Here is a 21,279-nt window from a genome sequence, read left to right on the forward strand (position 1 = left end):
ATTGTTGGTGACATATCAGTAAATCTATGCTGCCTTTGTACATTCGGACTTCACCTTAACACAGTCTACAGGGTCTATACCTCAATACTGCGGTGTTTATGAATTAATGCTCAGTGCTCTAACGGTGCCAGGCCTGTATATGTCTACAGTCTTCATGCTCGCTGTGTAAATCAAACAAATAATTAAATTCTGAAGAAGGCTCCACTTACCTGAAACATGATCTATGCTTTCTCTCTCCACAAATGCTGCCAGACCTACTGTTCTCCTGCAATTTCAGTTTTCGTTTCAAATAATTAAGTAGCTGCTTTCAAATATTTGTTGTTCTTTTAAACGGGCAGCTGTGTTTGTAGTGGAGGGACGTTCGTGAAGACATTGTTAAACTGAAAACTTTGTAGTCTAGGACTAACACAGTCCAGGCACAGGACTAATGCTCTGGGGACATGGGTTTACAAGCAGCTGATGGAGTTTAAATGTAGTTAATAAATCAAGAACACAATGCTAGACTCAGTGATTAGTGACCACAAAACTAGCATTGTTTGTTGTAAAACCCATCTGGTTCACTAATATCCTTTAGGGAAGGGAATCTGCCATCCTTACTTGGTCTGATCTACATGTGACTTCAGACCCACAGCAAGGTGGCTGATGCTTAATTACCTTGTGAATTGGATGAGCAAGCCATTCATTTCAAGGGCGATTTGAAATGGTCAACGAATACTGACCTTGTCAATGTCAGCCACATTCTGTCAAAAAGTACATTTTTAAAAACATTTCAGAGATAGCAGGAACTGCAGATGCTGGAGAATCTGAGATAACAAGGTGTGGAGCTGGATGAACACAGCAGGTCAAACAGCATCAGAGGAGCAGGAAAGCTGATGTTTCGGACCGAGACCCTTCTTCAGAAATGGGGGAGGGAAAGGGGGTTCTGAAATAAATAGGGAGAGAGGGGGAGGCGGATGGAAGATGGATAGAGGAGAAGATAGGTGGAGAGGAAACAGACAGGTCAAAGAGGCGGGGATGGAGCCAGTAAAGGAGAGTGTAGGTGGGGAGGTAGGGAGGGGATAGGTCAGTCCAGGGAGGACGGACAGGTCAAGGGGGCGGAATGAGGTTAGTCGGTAGGAGATGGGGATGCGGCTTGAGGTGGAAGGAGGGGATAGGTGGGAGGAAGAACAGGTTACGGAGGCGGGGACAAGCTGGACTGGTTTTGGGATGCGGTGGGGCAGGGGGGGGCTAGATTTTGAAGCTTGTGAAGTCCACATTGATACCATTGGGCTGCAGGGTTCCCAAGCGGAATATGAGTTGCTGTTCCTGCAACCTTCGGGTGGCATCGTTGTGGCACTGCAGGAGGCCCAGGATGGACATGTCATCTTAGGAATGGGAGGGGGCGTTGAAATGGTTCGCGACTGGGAGGTGCAGTTGTTTAGTGTGAACCGAGCGTAGGTGTTCCGCAAAGCGGTCCCCAAGCCTCCATTTGGTTTCCCAGGTGTAGAGGAGGCCACAACGGGAACAGTGGATACAGTATACCACATTTAGCAGATGTGCAAATGTCCCTCCCCTCCCTAACTCCCCATCTACACTCACCTTTACTGGTTCCATCCCCGCCTCTTTGACCTGTCTGTCTCCTCTCCACCTATCTTCTCCTCTATCCATCTTCTATGCGCCTCCCCCTCTCTCCCTATTTATTTCAGAACCCCCTTCCCCTCCCCCATTTCTGAAGAAGGGTCTAGGCCCGAAACGTCAGCTTTCCTGCTCCTCTGATGCTGTTTGGCCTGCTGTGTTCATCCAGCTCTACACCTTGTTATCTCTTTTTAATAACATGCCCATTTACAGCTGTGTAATTGAGACTGCTTGACATTGCAAAATAATTGTGAAATTCTGCCTTTATTTACTGAAGCTGTTTTGTAAAGTCATTGTTTTGCTGAATAGTTAGGTGTGCTGTTTGCTCAAAATCCTGTACAAACCTCCACAACCTGCTAGTGTACTTATGACTCCACGCATAAAAATTGTTCTGTTTCTGCCTCTAATTATGTTTGGACCTCCCCTGAAACCAAGCCACACAGAGATAAGTAAAGGGACAGGATCCAACATTAGCCTTTTGGAACCATTACTTTGTTTCACACCAAACTTACCCATGCATGACTGGTCAATCCACCTGACCCCACCCCTCCCTATTTTGGGATGCAGCAGGTTGGGATGTATACTCAGTCAACCTGGTTGACTATCAGGTGGATAACCTGTTGAAAAATTAAAACTTGCACTAAGTCCAGAAATTATGCACTTAGTGGTATTGATATTCAAAAGCCCTGCACTGGCCCCCCTTCCCCAGTTTGTCAGAATCACATTCAGCCCATCATGCCTGCACTGGTTCTATTCCCTCGTGCCAATCTCCTGGCTTTTCCCCATATCCCCACATGCTATTTCTGTCCAAACAACCCTCCAAAGTCCCCTTGAATACCTCAATTGTACTTGCCTCCCCAACATTTCCAGGCAATGCAATTCAGACCCTAATTACTCGCTGGGTCAAAAGGTTTTTCTTCACATTTGCCATGTTTGCTTTGTTTGTTTTAAATCCATGCCCTCTCCTTCTTATTTCTTTTACAAGTGGGAACAGCTCCCTATCTACTCTATCCAATCCACTCATGATTTTGAAAACCTCTATCAAATCTTCTCCCAACTGCCTTCTCTCCGAGAAGAACAATCCCAACTTCTTCAATCTATCCTCATCACTGAAGTTTCTCATTCCTGAAGTAGTCTTGTAAATTGGTTCTGCACGTTCTCAAATGCATTTCATATCTTTCCTATAACATGGTACCCACAACAATACTCCAGCTGAGCTTGTACCACCTTGATTGTTTCTGCCATGTCAACCCAGTTGTCTTAAACTATGAAGCATCTTAGTCCAGTGTCTGAACTGATGGTAGTCAGCATTAGCTCTGTAACCTTTCAATACTGCTCCCACTAATGTTAACATCCCCAGTGGGGGTGGGGGGGTTGGTTAGTTAAGGTGGCTGGATGCAGGTTTTGTAGTGTAGAGCGACCCCAACAGCATGGTATCATTTCCTGCACCAGTTGAAGTTACCACAAAGATCCCTTCTTCTCGAGCTCACCCCTTGCCTGAGGCATGATGATCCTTAGGTTAAACTCACCAGCGGTCCTCAACCTCTCTGAGCAATCCTAAGGCTGTCTGGCCACCTAACCTTCCCTTACACTCCCAGTGATGTGCCTGACTATTTATTTACAGCTAGTCTCATAATGGCTCATTTGCTAAGAACAATTTCCAACTGAGTGACACAAACCACAAAGTTTTGGATTGAACCTTTGTCAGAAGTTGAAGATTAGGTAGGAGGACATTGGCCTGGGATCCTGATACATATCCAAAGAATCCTGCTGGAAAGTGCCTGGATATAAACATGGAGACAGCCAGAATCGACTGGCAGTTGTCTTCCCTGCCAGCAATTGACATCTGGATTTGTAGAGGGAGCATACCCCATAACTATGGTGTCTCATGTGAATTGCTTTATTAAAGGTCCCATTATCTTTGAGATGTGGATCTAGTTTAATACAAGATAGCTAAAGGCCTGTCGAACTATCGACAGCCAGCACCTTTTCAGATGAAGAGAAAATTGGCAAAAGTGAAAAACTCTGAACTTGCCCCCCTTCTCAGAGCCTTGGCAATGACATCAATCAGGATTAAAACATACACCTGGATGGCATTGATTGGACAGTGAATTGAACCCAAATAAAGAGACAGTAAGTCCATAAACTGCCCCACCCCGCCTTGTGTCACTAAATGTGGGCGATCGGGGTCTCGTTCATTGCCTAAAGAGCTGACAGACCTCACTTTCACAAAGAATGTAGGAACAGGAGTAGGCCATTCAGCCCCTTGAACCTGTTCTGCCATTCAGCAAGACCATGGAGGATCTGTGGCCAAATTCCATACACCTGTCTTTGGCTCCCATCCCTTAATAATTTTGCTTAACAAACCTTTACCTATCTCAGATCTAGAATTAACAATGCCACTTGTGGAACAGAGTTCCAAACCCCTACCCCCGTCCTTGTGTAGAAGTGCTTCTTAACATCTCTCCTGAATGGTCTGGACTTAACTTTTAAACTGTGCCCCCCTTGTTCTAGAACATAGATTAGAACCTATTTATAGAACTTTCCCCAGCACTCTTATCCCCAACCTCCAATCCTGATCGCAGATGTCTCAATCAGGCTCCATGTCTTACAACAAGGGAAACCCCTCTTTCTCAAAGCCCACAAGCGGCCCCACTTTTTGTCTTTTTTGTCATTTTTTAGCTTCCTGCAAGAGTGCTTTGCCCACTAGCATCAGGATGAGGGGCTTTTGAGTGGGGCATTAATTGCCCAACTGTGGGTTTCAAATAATGCCATACACAAACTCCTTGCCCCAGTCCCAGTCCATGCTCCAAACTTAATCAGGGTAGGTGCAGAGAGGTGGTGGAGTTCATCCCAACTTCTTAAATGCCAGTGCTGCCATCAAAGCCAGCTTGGGATTGTGGGGGAATGGGGCATTTAGTTCCACCCAGGGTGTGTGTCAAGTTGGAGGTACATACCTGCAATAGTTCACTCAGCAAATAAATCTATACTGAGCAAACATTGGTCCCAGCTACTTCCTTCAGCAACTTTCTCCGTAACAGCAAGGGTCTAAAACACAGCACCTCCCACAGCACAGCACTCCCTCTGTACTGTGCTGCATAGTCGGCCTTGATTACAGTGTTTCATGTCTCCTCAGTGGGACTCGAACCCACAAACGTCAAACTCAGAGAGTAGGGAGTACTATCCACTGAGCTACAGCAAGAACAGCTTCTTCCATAGCTTGGCTGTTGGAATTTCCACTTGCTGCATTACCCAATGAGCCATGAGAAATGGTCCATTAATCAACCAGGAGGATAAGGAGCTGGAATTATCAAAAACTAAACAACACTAAAGAATGGCAAGTCAAACAAGGTTAAATCTACCAACTACTCAATCTGAAAGGCTATTAGAAGGGCTTGTCATATGAAGAGTGGTTGAGGACTCTAGGTCTGTACTCAATGGAGTTTGGAAGGATGAGGGGAGATCTATTTGAAACTTACAAGTTACCAAGGAGGCCTGAATAGAGTGGGTGTGGAGAAGATGTTTCCTCAAGTAGGAGAGACTAGGACCCAACGGCACAGCGTCAGAGTGAAAATCCGACCTTTCAGAACTGAGATGAGGAGGAATTTCTTCAGCTAGAGGGCAGTGAATCTGTGAAACTCATTGCAGAGAGCTGTGGAGGCTAAGTTATTGAGTATATTCAAGTGAGAGATAGATAGGTTCTTGATTGGTAAGGGAATCAAGGGTTGAGGGGAGAAGGCAGGAGAATGTGGTTGAGGAACATACCATCCATGATCGAATGGCAGAGTAGACTTGATGGGCCAAATGGCCTAATTCTGCTCCTATGTTAAATGTTACACTGTTACAGTAGCTTTGAGTGTACTGATGTCCTTTACTCTTTGTGTAAATGGTGCTTTCTGTTCCATGGCATTTAACAGTGAAAGCATAGGATTAGAACGAAGTTTTGGCAGATCAGGCACTGGTCAGCTGGTTCAGACAAAACACTGTGCAGTCAAACAGATATGAAATAACTCCAGATGTTTGTGGTCACTTCAGTTTGTCCTGGCACGTTATAAATACATCTTGTTGCTCAACTCTGAAAGTAAGAAGCAATGTTTAAAATTTGAGCTTGTCATTTTCTTATGGCTGGGCCTTGGCTGGAAATGATGTCATTGATTTAACAAGTAAACATTGTAAAGTCGATAGATTTGCAGGCTTGGGGAAGGTTTCAATTGAAAAGGCAAAAACACAGATCACATTTAAAACAAAACACTTGGATATCCAGATGAATCAACACAACCGACAGGGTTACTAAGAGCTGGAAAGTGGCAAAGCAGGATTAAGCTCCATAGCTCTATCTTGGTCAGTATGGACACAATGGGCTGAATGGTCTCTTTCTGTAAAGGACAGTTACATTTGGAGATACAAAGATGATGGAAGAGCCATCATTGCAGCAGAAATCCGATCAGGTGCTAAACACCCTTACAGACCTTATACAATCATCCCATACCTGTCAAACTCAAAATAATCCATCAACCATTAGAGGAGATTCTGAGATAGTAGGAACTGCAGATGCTGGAGAATCCGAGATAACAAGGTGCAGGGCTGGATGAACACAGCAGGCCAAGCAGCATCATAGGAGCACATGAAGAGAGGAGATTCTGCAGTCTTGGTGAATAGTCCTGAGTGCCATAATATCTACAATAACAGTCAGACTCATAAAGCGGATCTTACACTTGCAAGAAGCCATGAGTATTCATGCAGAGGTACCAGTTCTCTGCAAACAAAAGGAATCTGTTCAAGCGTTACAGAGGTAGCAGGAACTGCAGATGCTGGAGAATCTGAGATAACAAGGTGTAGAGCTGGATGAACACAGCAGCCAAGCAGCATCAGAGGAGCAGGAAAGCTGACGTTTCGGGTCTAGACCCTTCTTCAGAAAAAAAAATCAAATGTTCAAGCGTTATATCTGTTTTTGAATTACCTGGGAAAGCTGTAGTTCCTCCTTGTATTCTCTGCTGCAACCCTTTGTCCCATCAGCTTGCCAACCAATTGGCACTTTTTTCTCCTGCGGTCTAAACTGATGTGATCATTTGAAATTTGACATTCTTACATCTATCCTGATAAGAGTGAGATGAAAAGCATTGACTACATGCCTCCTTTTTCTCATCAGGAATATTCAAGTTTGAAATGACGATGTCTTCTCCCTCACCCACTCCACTGTCAATTTCCAATTGCTAACTCAACTTCAGAACAATTAATGCCACACAAACCGGAAAGTTAACCTTGGGATATAAGGGTAGTCATTCACAGTGCGGAAGGAGGCCATTCAGCCCACCGTGTCCATGCTAGCCAAGAAAGAGCTGTCCAGCTTCATCTTGCTTTGCTGGTGTCTAGCTCTTGGTCTGTAGTCGTGTCGGTTGTGTGGGTTTATCTGCATATTCAAGTGTTTTTTTAAAATGTGATCAGAATTTCTGCCTTAGACACCCTTTCAGACAGTGAGTTCCAGGCCCCCATCACATTATCAATTCCTCCCCTCTGATTCTTCCATCGATTACTTTAAATGCGTGCCCCCTGGTTATTGACTTCTCTGTTAAAAGAAATAACACCTTTACTATGTACACCCCTAATCATAGAATCCCTACAATGTGGAAGCAGACCATTCAGCCCATCAAGTCCACACTGACCCTCCAAAGAGCATCCCATCCAGACTAAACCCCCTACCCTAACCCTGTAACCTTGCATTTAGCATGGCCAATCCACCTAACCTGCACATCTTTGGACTGTGGGAGGAAACCAGAGCACCCAGGGGAAACCCACACAGACTCGGGGAGAATGTGCAAACTCCAAACAGTCACCCGAGGGGTGGAATCAAACCCGGGACCCTGGCACTGTGAGGCAGCAGTGCTAACCACTGAGCCACCGTGCTGCCCTGTATTAATCATTTTTAATACAGTCCAATTAACTCTAGGTTGGCCACCTCTGTTTCAGAGTATCTTCTGATCTGTCTCATGTTGGGGAGTGCAGTGTTACACCATGCAAAGGCAGTGGTAGGTGCAGACAGAAAGGTGGAATTAAGGCCTTATCTTATCGAATGGCAGAGCAGGCTTGAAAGATTGAATGTCCAACCTCTGCTCCCATGTCCTGTGTTCCAATATGACAAAGAGTGAGGGAAGCTTACAATCAAATCCTTCCACATGTGTTGCCCACCTGGTATTACGAATTTTAACTCCAGAATTCTTTCTCACTCCCTGCAGGAAACATCGATTCCTTTGGAACGAACAGCAGGGACACACATTAATACAATATATTCCACTTAAAGTTCCTTCTGTTGCTGGAGTCAACCGGAAATGCCGGTTGAGTCGAGGTATTCTGAGATGGACTTTGACGTTAAACCTAGGAATAAACTTCAGAGTGTCGGAAGAATGGGAAGTGGTGACAGTGGTTTCGGTTCCAGATCCAGAAACTCCAATCTGGTAAGTTACACAGTCTGTCCAGGGAGATTGTAGTGTAGCGGTAAAGCAATTGGGCAAGAAAGAAGTCACCATAGTTGCTTACTATGGTGTTTTACACTGTAGATTTACCGGTAGCTGAAAACAAAAAGCAACAAATCACTGTTCCAAAGTTTTAGTATTTCAGACAGTGACTGGCAATTTTATACTTTCTATGATTGCAGATTGTTAGCCTCTGCTATAGGAAATACCTGGGGCTTCTTTAAATGCTTTTCCTCTGTTGTCACACCAGGCAATTTATGAGGCAATAGTTTGCCTAGTTGGATGCCGTTGGGTCCAATTTGGGTCACTGAGCTGTGATCTTGATAACTCAAACATGTCCTTAGAGCTGAGAAAGCTGGGGGTATGGAAACTGATTGAAGTCTACAAAGCTCTAAGGGGCATAGACAGGGTAGATAGAGAGAAACTTTTCCCTTCATTGGATGGGTCAATAACTGAAGGCCACAGTATTAAGGTAAGGAGCAGGAGGTTAGAGGGAAGTTGAGGAAACTTTATTTTACTCAGAATGTGGTGTCAGGTATGTGGAACTCATTGCCTAAAGAAATGGTAGAGGCTGGAACCCTTGAGATATTTAAAATGTATATATATGAGCACTTGAAACATCTTGACATACTAGGCTACGGGCCAGGTGCAGAAAAATGGGATTAAAATAGATGGCTGCTAGATGACCAGCATGAACATGATTGGCTGAAGGACCTTTTTCCATTGCTGTAAAATCTCTGACTCTACAGTGTCACATTTAAGGAAATTCAGCATGTCCATAAAGGCTCTTACCATCGCATTCAAACCCATATCCCAGAATATTAGCCTGGAACTCATGAGTTACTAGCCCAGTTGGTTAGTTCAGTTGGCTGGACAACTGGTCTGCGATGCAGAGCTGAGAACTGACGCTAACAGCTTGGGGTCAATTCCTGCACTACATGAAGCACCCTCCTTCTCAAACTCTCCCCTCACCTGATATGGCAACTGCTCTTCCCAAGACCCCGAGAAACTACAGAAATAGACAAGTTAAGTGAGTGGGCAATTGCATGGTAGGTGAAATATTATGTGGATAAACGTGGTAAAACGCAAGAACAAGAGCGCAGATGATCTGAATGGTGATCCATTGGGAAAAAGGGAATTGCAACAAGGACCTAGGTGTCACTGAATGCAAGCATGAAGTGAAGGTAGTGAAGAAGGCAAATGGTATGTTGGCCTTCATAACAGGAGGATTTGAGTACAGGAGCAGGGATGTCTTGCTGCAGTTGTACAGTGCCTTAGTGAGACCACATCTGGAGTATTGTATGCAGTTTCAGTCTTCTTATTGAAGGAAGGATGTTCTGGCTATGGAGGGAGTGCAGCAAAGGTTTATCAGACTGATTCTGGAGATGAAAGGACTGGCATATGAAGAGACTTAATCGGTTAGAATTATATTCACTAGAGTTTAGAAGAATGAGAGGTGACTTTTTAGGACACCTTACATGGGACAAGACAGGGTACCTGTTGAGAAGTTGCTTATCCTTGTGGGAAAGTCTAGGACCAGAGGACAAAATCTGAGAATAGGAGATTGCACATTCAAGACAGAGGTAATGAGGAATTTCTTCTCTGAGAGTTGTGAATCTGCAGAACTCTTCACCATAGAGAACTGTTGAGACTGGGTCATTACAGACATTAAAGGCTGAGATAGATAGATTTTTAATCAGGAAGGGAATGAAAGGTTATAGGAAAAAGGTAGGAAAGTGGAGTTGAGGATTATTAGAGCGACCATGATCTCACGAGAGTGGCCATGATCTTAGTGAATGGCAGAGCAAACTTGATGGGCTGAATGGCCTTTTTCTGTTTTTATTTCAAATTTCCCCCAATATCTGCAGTATTTTGCTTTTCTTGATGAACTAAAGGCACGGATGTAGCTTTTCTGATTCCACCATTGACTAAATTCCAGGGAGTGTCCAGTGGTCTAGTATTCTACAACAATATATCCAGTATCCCTTCTGTGTGTATCTGAGTATAAATAGCCTAATCATTACCATCCAAGATACCACAGGATATTCAGTATATTACTCAATCAGGATCTGATGGGACGAAAGTAGAAAAGGCTTAGATTGTATAGTACCTTTCACCTTCTCAGGCTGTTCCACGGCAATTTGCAGTCAAAATATTTCTGAAATGTAGTCATCATTATTGTGGTGTTACAGAGTGAAAGTTATGTTCACAGAGTGCTCATAATTCTCACCAGTTCTGCCAAAAGGTCACAATTGAAATATTCAAAAACTCAAAACAGGAGCAGAATTAGGCCATTCAGCCCATCAAGTGTGCAATGCCATTAAATGAGATCATGGTTGACCTGATAACTGTCAACTCCATTTTCCTGCCTCTTCACCACAACTCGATTCCCTTAGTGATGAAAAAGCTATATCTCAGCCTTGAAAATTTTGTCTCTCTGTTGCGTATGTTTCTTTTAGCATTTGATTTTCTTGCATTGTCTTTTTTTTTGACTAATCATTGGACTTTATCTGTAGGATGATGACTTCATGAATTATATGTCTCACGAGGAAAAGGAGTGTATTCTGTTCTTCGACACAACTTTGGATTCGCTGAATGATGACTTTGAGGAAAGTTGCTCGGTGTGCAGCGTAAAAAGTGAAGATCCAGCCACACCAACAAAGACTACCCTGGGAACTGACGAAATCATTGACTTAGTGAAGACCCAATCTCAGACAACAGAATGTATTCCTAAATATGACAATATTCCTCCAGGTATGTTAAGCAGCCACATTATCTTGCTTTTCCCTGGGTTCAAATCAATGTCTACGCTCACTCTGTTTCAAAGCTATGGAGTCCCCTTCGTATGTCAAATTAATGCCAGCTAACCAGTCCTTATGGATTTACCTCACTTTTTCTTACTCTGTTCAACTGCGCTGATTCATTTGATGTCAATGTTGCCTCTTCATCCAGGTTTTTAAAGAATAATAAATGAGTACAGTTTTCTTCATTACATCAAAGATGATTATAGAACATAGAAAAGTACAGCACAGGAACAGGCCGTTCAGCCCACAATATTATGCCGAACATGAGGCTAAATGAAACTAATCCTTTCTACTTGCCCTTGGTCCATATCCCTCCTTTCCTTGCATATTTATGTGCTTCTCTAAAAGTCCCTTAAATACGCCTATCTTATCTGCTTCCACCACCACCCTGGCAGTGTGTACCAGACTCCTACTACTCTCTGTGTAAAAACCTTGCCCTTCACGTCTCCTTTGAACTTTCCCCCTCTAACCTTAAATACATGCCCCCTGGTATTAGGCATTTCATCTCTGGGCAAAAGATTCTGGCCATTAACCCTATCTATGCATCTCATAATTTTATAGACTTCTTTCAAGTCTCCCCTCAGCCTCTGCTGCTCATGAGAAAACAACTCAAGTTTTCTAGCCTTTCCTTATAGCTCATACCCTCTAATCCAGGCTGCATCTTGGTAAATCCCTTCTGCACCCTCTCCAAAGCCTCCACATCCTTGCTGTAATCTGGTGACCAGAACTGAGCACAATGCTCTAAGTGTGGGCTAACCAAAGTCTTATAAAGCTACAACATGACATCCTGACTCTTGTACTCAATTCCCTGACCAATAAAGGCAAGCATGGCATATACCTTTTATTCCACCCTATCTACTTGCATGGCCACTTTCAGGGAGCTATGGACTTGAACCCCAAGATCCTTCTGTACATCAGTGCTGTTCAGGGCCCTGCTATTAACTGTATACTTTTCCTTAACATTTGCTCTCCCAAAATGCAGCACCTCACATTTACCTGGATTAAACTCCAGCTGCTATTTCTCTGCCAATGTCTGCAACTGATCTATATCCTGCTGTATCCTTTGACAACCTTCTACATTATCCACAACTCCACCAATCTCCATATCATCTGGAAACTCACTAACCCAGTCATCTACATTTTCATCCAAGTCATTTATATATATCATAAATGCAGATGTCCCAGTACAGATCCCAGCAGAACAGCACTATTCACAGACCTCCAGCCTGAAAAATACCCTTCCACTACCACCCTCTGTCTTCTATGGGCAAGGCAATTCTGAATCCACGTGGCCAGGTCACCATGGATCCTATGCATCTTAATCTTCTGGATGAGCCTACCATGAGGGACCTTGTCGAAAGCCTTTACTAAAATCCATGAAGACAACATCCACTGCTCTACCCTCATCGATCACTTTCATCACCTCCTCGAAAAATTCAGTCAAGTTACTGAGACATGACCTGCTCTGCCATGCTGACTTTCCTTAATTAGGCCATGCTTTTCCAAATATGTATAAATCCTATCCCTAACAATTCTCTCCAATAGCTTCCCAACCACTGATGTGAGACTCACTGGTCCATAATTTCCTGGATTATTCCTATTCCCTTCTCGAACAGAGGAATAACATTAGCTACTCGCCAGTCCTCTAGGACATCTCCAGTGGCTAGTGAGGATACAAAGATCTTGGTCAAGGCCCCAGCAATCTCCTCTCCTGCCTCTCTCAGTAACCTGGGGTAGATCCCATCAGGCCCTGGGGACTTATCCACCTTAATGCTGTTCAAGAGATCCAACACCATTTGTTTCTTGATCACAAAATGCCCAAAGCATATTAACATGCTCCACACTAATCTCACTATACTTCATATCCTTTTCCTGGGTGAATACCGATGCAAAGTACTCATTTAGGATCTCATCCACAATCTCTGCCTCCAAGCACAAGTTCCCTCTTTTATCCTTGAGTGGTCTTACCTTCTCCCTAGTTATCCTCTTGTTTTTAATGTTTGTATAGAATGCCTTGAGATTCTCTTTAACCCTACTTGCCAGGATCATTTCATGGTCCCTTCCTGCTCTCCTAATTCCTTGCTTGAGTACTTTCCTGCTTTCCTTATATTCCTCATGGGCCCTGTGCGATTTTAGATTCCTAAACCTTACATATGCTTTTTTTTCCCTTTTCGACTAAATTCAAAATCTCACTTGTTATCTAAGGGTCCCTTACCTTGCCATCATTATCCTACTTCCCTACTGGAACATGCCAGTCTTGAATTCTTCCCAGCAGGTCTTTAAACAGTTCCCACGTGTCAAATGTGGACTTGCTTGATCACAGCTCCTCCCAATTAACACTCCCCATCTCCCGCCTAATACTGACATAATTTACCCTTCCCTGCTTTAGTACCTTTCCTTGTTCATAGCGATCTTAAAACTTGAACAGTTGTGATCATTGTTACCAAAATGCTCTCCCACTGAAAGGTCAGTCATTTGGCCAGGCTCATTAGTCAATACAAGGTCCAGTATGGCCCCTCCTCTAGTTGGGCGATTCACATACTGTTTCAAGAAACCCTCTTAGATGCACTAAACAAATTCCGCCCCATCTAAGCCTGTTGCTCTAAGGGAGTCCCCGTCAATATTGGGGAAGTTAAAGTCACCCACTACCATAACTCTGTTTTTATTGCACATTTCCATAACCTGCCTACATATTTGTTCCACAAAGTCTCGGTGGCTGTTGGGAGGCCGATAGTATAATCCTATCATAGCAATTGCACCCGTCTTATATTTGAGCTCAATGGATGAGCCCTCCAGTATGTCCTCTCTGAGTGCAGATGTAACATTCTCCCTGATTAGTAATGCAACTCCTTCACCTCTTACCTTCCTCTCTATCTTGTCTAAAACAACAAAGCCCTGGAATGTGTACTATCCACAAGATACACTGTAGAAATGCATCAAACATCCTTAGACAGCACCTTCCAAACACACGACCACTTCCATCCAAAAGGACAAGGATAACAGATACATGGGAACACCACCACCTGCAAGTTCCCCTCCAAGCCGCTCACCACCCTGACTTGGAAATATATCACCGTTCCTTCAGTGTCACTGGGCCAAAATCCAGGAATGTCCTCCCTAACAACATATGGGTCTACCCATACCAAATGGACTGCAGTGGTTCCAGAAGGAAGCTCACCACCACCTTCTTGATGGGCAATAAATGTTGGTCCAGCCAGCAATGCTCATGCCCCACAAGTGAAGAAAAAATTGCCAACAACTACCAGGATTATAAGTTGAGCAATTACAGGGTCAGCACATTCATGTTACTGTTATAACACTATGGCATAGCAAGCCAAACCAAATCAGCCTCACATTCATTAGATTTGCAATACAGTGAACTTAAAATATTCAATAATCCTCAAAATTGCCCAATTGTCCCTAAGCAGAATTTATGAATAACAGATGTTGGACACAAAGCTTATAACTTAAACAAAAAAAGAACAAATGTATTAATACTGTAGCATTAGCAGAACAAATCTAAACAACAAGATAATTTAATAAATATAATTTAAACTCCATCTTCTTTGATCATAACCCACACTCACATTCGGACAGACTGACAGAAACAGTTAAGAGATAAATTACAAAGAAAATGAAAGAATTGTAATTTGCTATTTCAATTAAACAGTTTCAAATGATGGATGCCAAGCCTTCATGCAATCCTTGGATAATGAATTGTCCATAGGCACATAACTGTATGTCTAATTTTATTATCACCGGTGATTGCAAACTGTTTCAATAGATTACCAGAAGTATTTACTTATTTCTTACGGACTGGGACACTTTTCTCAGAACATTCAACAATTCCTTAACTGGTCAAGAGACAGAGAGAGGAGAGAGAGAGAGAGAGAGAGAGCAGCCAGTCATAAACCTTCGAAAATCATTCTCCACCTGCCAAATGCACTTAGAACCAGTTATCTCCCTCCTTTTTCTTCAATCAAAATTCTTGTGGTTGGCTGCTTAGCATTGATCCTCCCTTGATTAACCAACTCAATATCTGACCAGATGCCATCCCTGATGGACACAGCACTTGATGCTGAATCACCTACACTGTCCTTTAAGTCAGTAATTAAGTTGCATTGTCTTCCAGGCCAGTCACCAACGTCAAACATCTGCAGTTGATTTCTGCTCTTCTGAAATATGCAGCTGTTCAAAACTCTACTAACCCAAACCTCAATTCACAGTTCCACCTAAAAAAGGAGAAAAATAAAATAAAAACAGTGAGGGTCTCTACATTAGGGCAAACCTATCTTCTAATATCCAATGATTAAAATGAGAGGGTTTTTACTATGGCAATAATTTATTTCTTCCTCCCGTTGACAATAATTGAAGTCACCATCAGGAATGGGAATTATAAGTTATGACAATGTTAACTTGTGAAAAGAAAGGCATTTTCCAACAGATAAAAAACATGTTTCTTTCTTTCTAGTTGACAAAGACGATGGCATGCTTCATAAAGAGGTGTCTCAGACCAAGCAAGAGAAAGCTCAGCTGGGACAACCAGAGAGTCCACCGCCCGTCCCCCACACAGCACAGGTTAAAAAGCAAAGAAGCTTTGAGAGAACTTTACCAGAATTGGAAATAGAGTCGGCCAGAGCCTCCTTGAGCCAGACAAAGCCGCCTGGATCAGTGCCAACTCCAATGGTTATCGCACAGAAGATTGCGGAGAGAAAGGTTGGGAATGGGGTCACGTCGCCCTTGTCGCCAAAAGAAAGCAAGTTGTTGGCTTCCGAAAATGATCAGACAGACTCGATCTTGCCAACTGAGAGTCATGAGTTTCAGTACAGAAACGTGAAGCTCCAAAGGTTCCCATCTAACATTAGCATTTCAATGGCCAACAAGGAATACAACCACACCATCACCAAAGCAGCTGTGAAAGTACAAGAGCGTAAAGCCCAAGTGTTGGCCAATCTGGGTGGGACAAGCCTTCTTGCTGTTGAGTCTGACGACAGGCATCAGAAAGATAAACTCAATGGCCCGAGGACGGGCTTGTCGTTCAAAGAGGTGGTAGCGAACCAAGCGAGAGGCGAGGCCCTGAACAAACTGGAACAGGTCAAAGAATCGGACGAGTCTGAGTTGGATAATCCCAGTGGCTTCAAACCAAAGACCAGGAATTCTGCTTCTTCTCGGTCAGTGAAGGTACAGCCTGTCTCCATTGGTGCCCCTACGACCAATTCTGTGGGCCCAGCTGTGAAAGCTCCCATTTCCAAGCCCGAAACAAAAGAGATGCCTCATCATGGTCCATTAATAACCGCTTCTGAAATTCACAGGTCAAGGTCCATTCAAAAACCATCTGGATTTAGGCCTCCAGGAATAACAGTCCAGTTCTCAGGCCGTGGAGCAACAGATGAGTCGCGCAAAGAAGCATTACGGAAATTGGGCCTGCTGAGGAGCAATGACATTCAGTGAAAACTTGACAAACACTTTTCAGGAACATTTTATGATGCCTTTTGTTCAAGAATAAGGAAGATGATCTTACTTCCGTGCAGCCTTTAAAGAAATCCTTTTGGTTATATTTAAAGTGCTAGCATTTGACTAATGATGGCTAGCTTATTTTTGAGTGATCGTAATGACACATTGACCAGAGTGCCTGCAAACTGAAGCAGATCCTCACTGATCCCTTTCTGATTCAATGGGGCCAAGGGAAACTAATGTAGATGACATTATTGATCAGAATGGATCAAATTCAGGTCATTGTATTTGCGATTCTGGTCTCTTTGAGTTTATTTTGAGCACTGTGCAATGTCCCAAATGCATCTAAATTGGAAATATTGGTGAATCTTGGGCTATCTAAGCTGCGGGAAGGCTAATTTCCTAAGTTATAGACCAACTTTAACATCACAAACCTCACCAATAAGATGTAACTCACCAAATCATAATTATAAGGAATGGAAGGACTTGGCTTATTTGCTTAGCTTCATTGCCCAATATACAACTGTCACAATGCAGCTATAACCCAGTGACAAGTTGCTAAATACTCTGTTTACAAGAAGAAAACTGAAATACTCTACAATATCTGTAGCCACATTTGGTGAATGTGTTTGCTTGTTTGATCTGTGCTGTTAAAGCAGGGAAGCATGGGCCTTAGCTACTAGACTGGACTAGACTATCCAAACTGGAAAATGCCAATAGAGTGACACTATGTCCCTACACCAAACAGGTCCACCAACAGCCAACATGTGAAAACAAAAACTGTCAAAAGTGTCAGCAGCAAACCAGTCCCTCTGAGTTAAACACTAAATAAAAAAAAAACCAAAAGAATTGAGGATATTGGAAAAGTGAGTTAAACCTGGCTGTGTCAGTCACAACCAACAGAAATGGATTAATCTGCCTGCTATTGATTAGACGGCAGGACTCAAAGGAACATTCAATAGTGGAACTTACCTTTATGAAAAGTCACTACCATTTTTATTTTTATTACATTTATCTTAACATTCTATATTATGAAAAGACAAAATCTTAATTTTAAGCAATACAATAATCTTTATTATTTGCAGGAGGATATGATTCCATTCATAAAGTTGTTGCAATCGGAAACAGTAAATTTATGAACAAAGTACAATTTTAAATCACATTAAGGGGAAGGAAAGTAAGGGACATGTTTTTCTTTCGGTCGAAGTGCTTTTTAGTGGAAGAAATCACAATGCCTATCAGCAATTTCTCCTATTAAAATAATGTCCTTAGCGTCAGAGAACAAAATCTCTCTCTAAACTCTGCTAATCTGTCAGCTGTGAACTCTAGCAAGGGTCTATGTGCAAATCAAGAAAGTGCAACTTTATAGAGAGTATAGTTAGAGCTATCTAAACTACACTAATGTTGTAAATTCTTCGCAAAACCTCGATGTGGAGGTGCCAGTGCTGGACAAAGTCAGAAGTCACACGACATCGAAGGATCAGCGAGGCTCAGAAAGCTTGTGATTTCAAATAAACCTATTGGACTATAACTTCTGACTTCACAAAACCTCAGGTACTGTGCTCCTCCCTTTCAAGGTCTCTGTCATTCTAGCCTCTACCAAACAAATTGCCCTCAAACCCTCTGTCCCATCATTAACTATTTTTTGCGTTTACTGCCTGTCCCAATTGCCCTTGAGAAGGTGATGGTAGTGACCTGCCTTCTTGAACCGCTGCAGTCCCTATGCTGTAGAGACCCCATAATGCTGTGAGTGAAGGGAGTTACAGGATTTTGACCCAGCAACACTGAAGGAACGGCATTATATTTCCGAGTCAGGATGTGTGAGTGGCTCGGAGGGAGATTTGCTGGAGGTGATGTTCCCATATATCTGCTGCCCTTGTCATTCTGGAGGATATTAGCCCCTTCTCTTGATTACCAATCCAATGGCATTGCCACTACATCACCATCTGTGCCCATTGCCTCTTCTCCAAACTCCCTATCGTGCTCAAAGTTTTACCTTCCTGGTTGTGCACATCCTCTTCCAGAATTCAGTTGGAATCTATCCACTTGTGTTTCTGCCCCTCTCACAGCTCTGATGTAACCTTAACCATGTCTAGGCAAGCGTCCTGCATGGCTGCAATCAGAGCACTTTAGTTTTACTTATCCTTCTCATCCCTCCTGCAACCTTTGATGTGTCTGATCACCTGGATCCTACTGCGATCTCAGTCCACTCACTGCCCAGTTCAGCAAAAGCTGCCTGCATCTGGTTCTACTCTTTATCATGACTGTGTGAAGCATCTCATTTCTACCTCTACATCATGAATGCAGCAGCGAGCCAGGTGTCCATCATTAGTCTCCTGCCCTTTTCTCAATTCCATCATTCACTAAAAGCTAAAAATAAAGATATGTGCACTTTTTGAAATGCTTGTGATGTTTGGCTGCAGGAACAGCAATGGTTCCCAGAAGACTCTCAGACAACCCTTGAGCCTTGACATAATCACCCACTCACTATGGGATTGACACACTGTGCCAAATATTAGAATCGGACTGGTTACAGCAGGGAAGGAGGCCATTCAGCCCGCCCTATCTGTGTTGGCTCCTTGCAAGAGCAATTCAGGAGGAGTGCATTCTCATATCCAATAAAATATTGACACTCAATTGCTAATTTGACAGTTTTTCAGCAAAGATATTCACAGATTATCAAAAAATTGCAGTTACGGAGTAACCAGGAAGTAAACTAGGAAAAATATCTCCCTAGTTTAACAGACAGACAGCCAACATCATATTTAGAACTCTTTATCTCTCTGAAAAGAATATGGAAGTTTTGGGGATGTGTCAGAGTGTGCGAGCTAGCTCTGAGAGTGATACACTTTTTATTCTAGTCAGGTCACGTGGATTGGCCATGCTAAATTGCCCATAGTATCCGGAAATGTGCAGGCTAGGTAGGTTAGGGTTACAGGGATAGGTTGGGGGTGTGGGTCTGTGTGAGATGCTCTTTGGAGGGTTAGCATGGACTCGACAGGCTGAATGGCCTGCTTCCGCACTGTAGGGATTTGATGACCAAGTTTTGTGGACCCCAGTCAGACAAGACGAGTTGAATTACAGATCATCCCTGGTCCAATAGATATTTTCTAATCAATCTGTTCAGAGATCTTATTACACACCTTTGGAGCAGGTGGGATTTGAACCCAAATGGAATGGCTCAAGAAGCCATATGGCCTACCCCTCATTCCTACCTGCTCAGTTTGTAACTTGGTTTCCAACGGCCTGGTTGCACCAGAGCAGTTTGAAGCTGTACTGCTCTCCTGGGCTATTGTGATTGGGATGGCTCCTGCTCTCTCAGGGATAGTTCCCTGGAATTCACCCCATTGCAGCAGCATTGCACAGAAGGGAACCCACCCGCAGTGTTGCCATGGGTGATGGCAATTGCCATATCTAAAACAAAATTGTCAAAAAGTAAATTTCCAGCAAGACCGTTATTCTCCCATCCCTTAGACTTTCCTTCCTTTTTACTTACTTCAGTCGGTAGGTTTTGTACAAATGGGATGTTTTGTGTAAATATGTATGAATGGCATTGTAACAAAATACTTTACATAATCTACACAGATGCTTCAGGTCAAAATCTTTTATTCAGTGCCATCTCTATACAATAAACTGACCCATTCACAATTACAATAACTATTAACTCCAAATCATGTTTTCCACAGAAGCCTACCCATTTTTCTTGCTAACAGAAGGTTTAGACCATGTGTTTAAAACTCAGCAGTTTCTTTTGTAATCATAAGTACAGGTAACACACTTCACTATCTATTGGCAATCACTTCTTTGGAGCCTTGGTATACTTGGTTGGGCTTTCACTCATGGTTGGCCTTAACTTTGGGATGTTGAGGTAGTTATTGAAATATTTAAATGAATCAAACCCTCATTTCAGGAGGAAAACATCTCACCCTCACTCGTACACTGTCAATGGTGATGTGGTTGAGAATTAACATTCCAATCACTGTTGCACTGTTCCTGAGAATGACCCTCCGAACAAGACATTTTGGAAAGTTAGACCATAAGAAATAGGAACAGGAGTAGGCCATTCGGCCCCTCAAGCATTCTCTGCCATTCAGTAGGCTCATGGCTGATTCAACATTCCTCACATCCTCTTTCCTACTCTTTCCCTGTGACCCTTGATTCCCTGATCAAGAGTCTATCTATCTCGGCTGTAGATGTACACAAGGACTCTGCCACACAGCTCTCTGTGGCGAGGAGTTCCAAAGTCTCTCAACCTTCTGAGAGAACGAATTCCGCCTCAAGTCAGTCTTAAATTGATGGCCCTTTATTCTGAGACTATGCCCTCTGGTCCTAGACACTCCCATGAGGGCAAATATCCTCTCAGCTTTTACCCTGTCAAGCTCCTTAAGTTGTCGGCACACAGTCTATTGTTACTGTGGTTTGTGTTTTACGACGTTGTTGCTTAAATCGATGTAATTTTTTGTGTGCTGTCCATCTATTCAGTGATTACTTTCTCCTGCATTACTCCTGTTTTCTGCTGCAAGCAGTATGACTGATTGGTTAAAAGGTTTTTAACATACAGAGTTGCGAGTTACCAATGGAGTGGATCGCCCACACTAGAATATTGTGAGCTGGTCACTAGTTACAGTATATTCATAATGTGAAGTGCTTATTAATATTCAGCTCATCATACCAAAAAAAAACTAGTGATGGGCTGTTAATGAATTTACTATTAAAGATTTTATTATATTTGTGTACATATTTTATGTCTTTTCAACTAATCATTTTGAAATACATCCCGATTTTAAAAGATATTTACGCACATTGCAAATATTAAAGTTTTAAAATTACTTTATTAATTAGTTCACTTGTGTTTAGTTGATAAATCACACAAATTTACACCTAAGTGCATTTATCAAACAACATAGACAATATTTGTTTCTAAAGACACTGTGAAT

At 42.8% G+C, this 21,279-nt stretch overlaps 1 protein-coding gene across 1 annotated transcript in view; it reads left to right on the plus strand.

Annotated features, from left to right (window-relative positions):
- The window catches only part of LOC109929691 (proline and serine-rich protein 2), a 55,841-nt gene extending 35,369 nt beyond the window's left edge, over nt 1-20,472 (plus strand). Inside the window, exons 2-4 of the mRNA XM_048610533.1 lie at nt 7,848-8,066; nt 10,601-10,838; nt 15,360-20,472. Coding sequence (XP_048466490.1) covers nt 7,941-8,066; nt 10,601-10,838; nt 15,360-16,339 — 1,344 coding nt within the window. The 5' untranslated portion in view covers nt 7,848-7,940 and the 3' untranslated portion in view covers nt 16,340-20,472. The remainder of the gene's footprint in view (nt 1-7,847; nt 8,067-10,600; nt 10,839-15,359) is intronic.
- Nucleotides 20,473-21,279: the final 807 nt, after the last annotated feature.

This window comes from Rhincodon typus, chromosome 22 (assembly GCF_021869965.1).
Source record: "Rhincodon typus isolate 14 chromosome 22, sRhiTyp1.1, whole genome shotgun sequence".
Classification (NCBI taxonomy): domain Eukaryota; kingdom Metazoa; phylum Chordata; class Chondrichthyes; order Orectolobiformes; family Rhincodontidae; genus Rhincodon; species Rhincodon typus.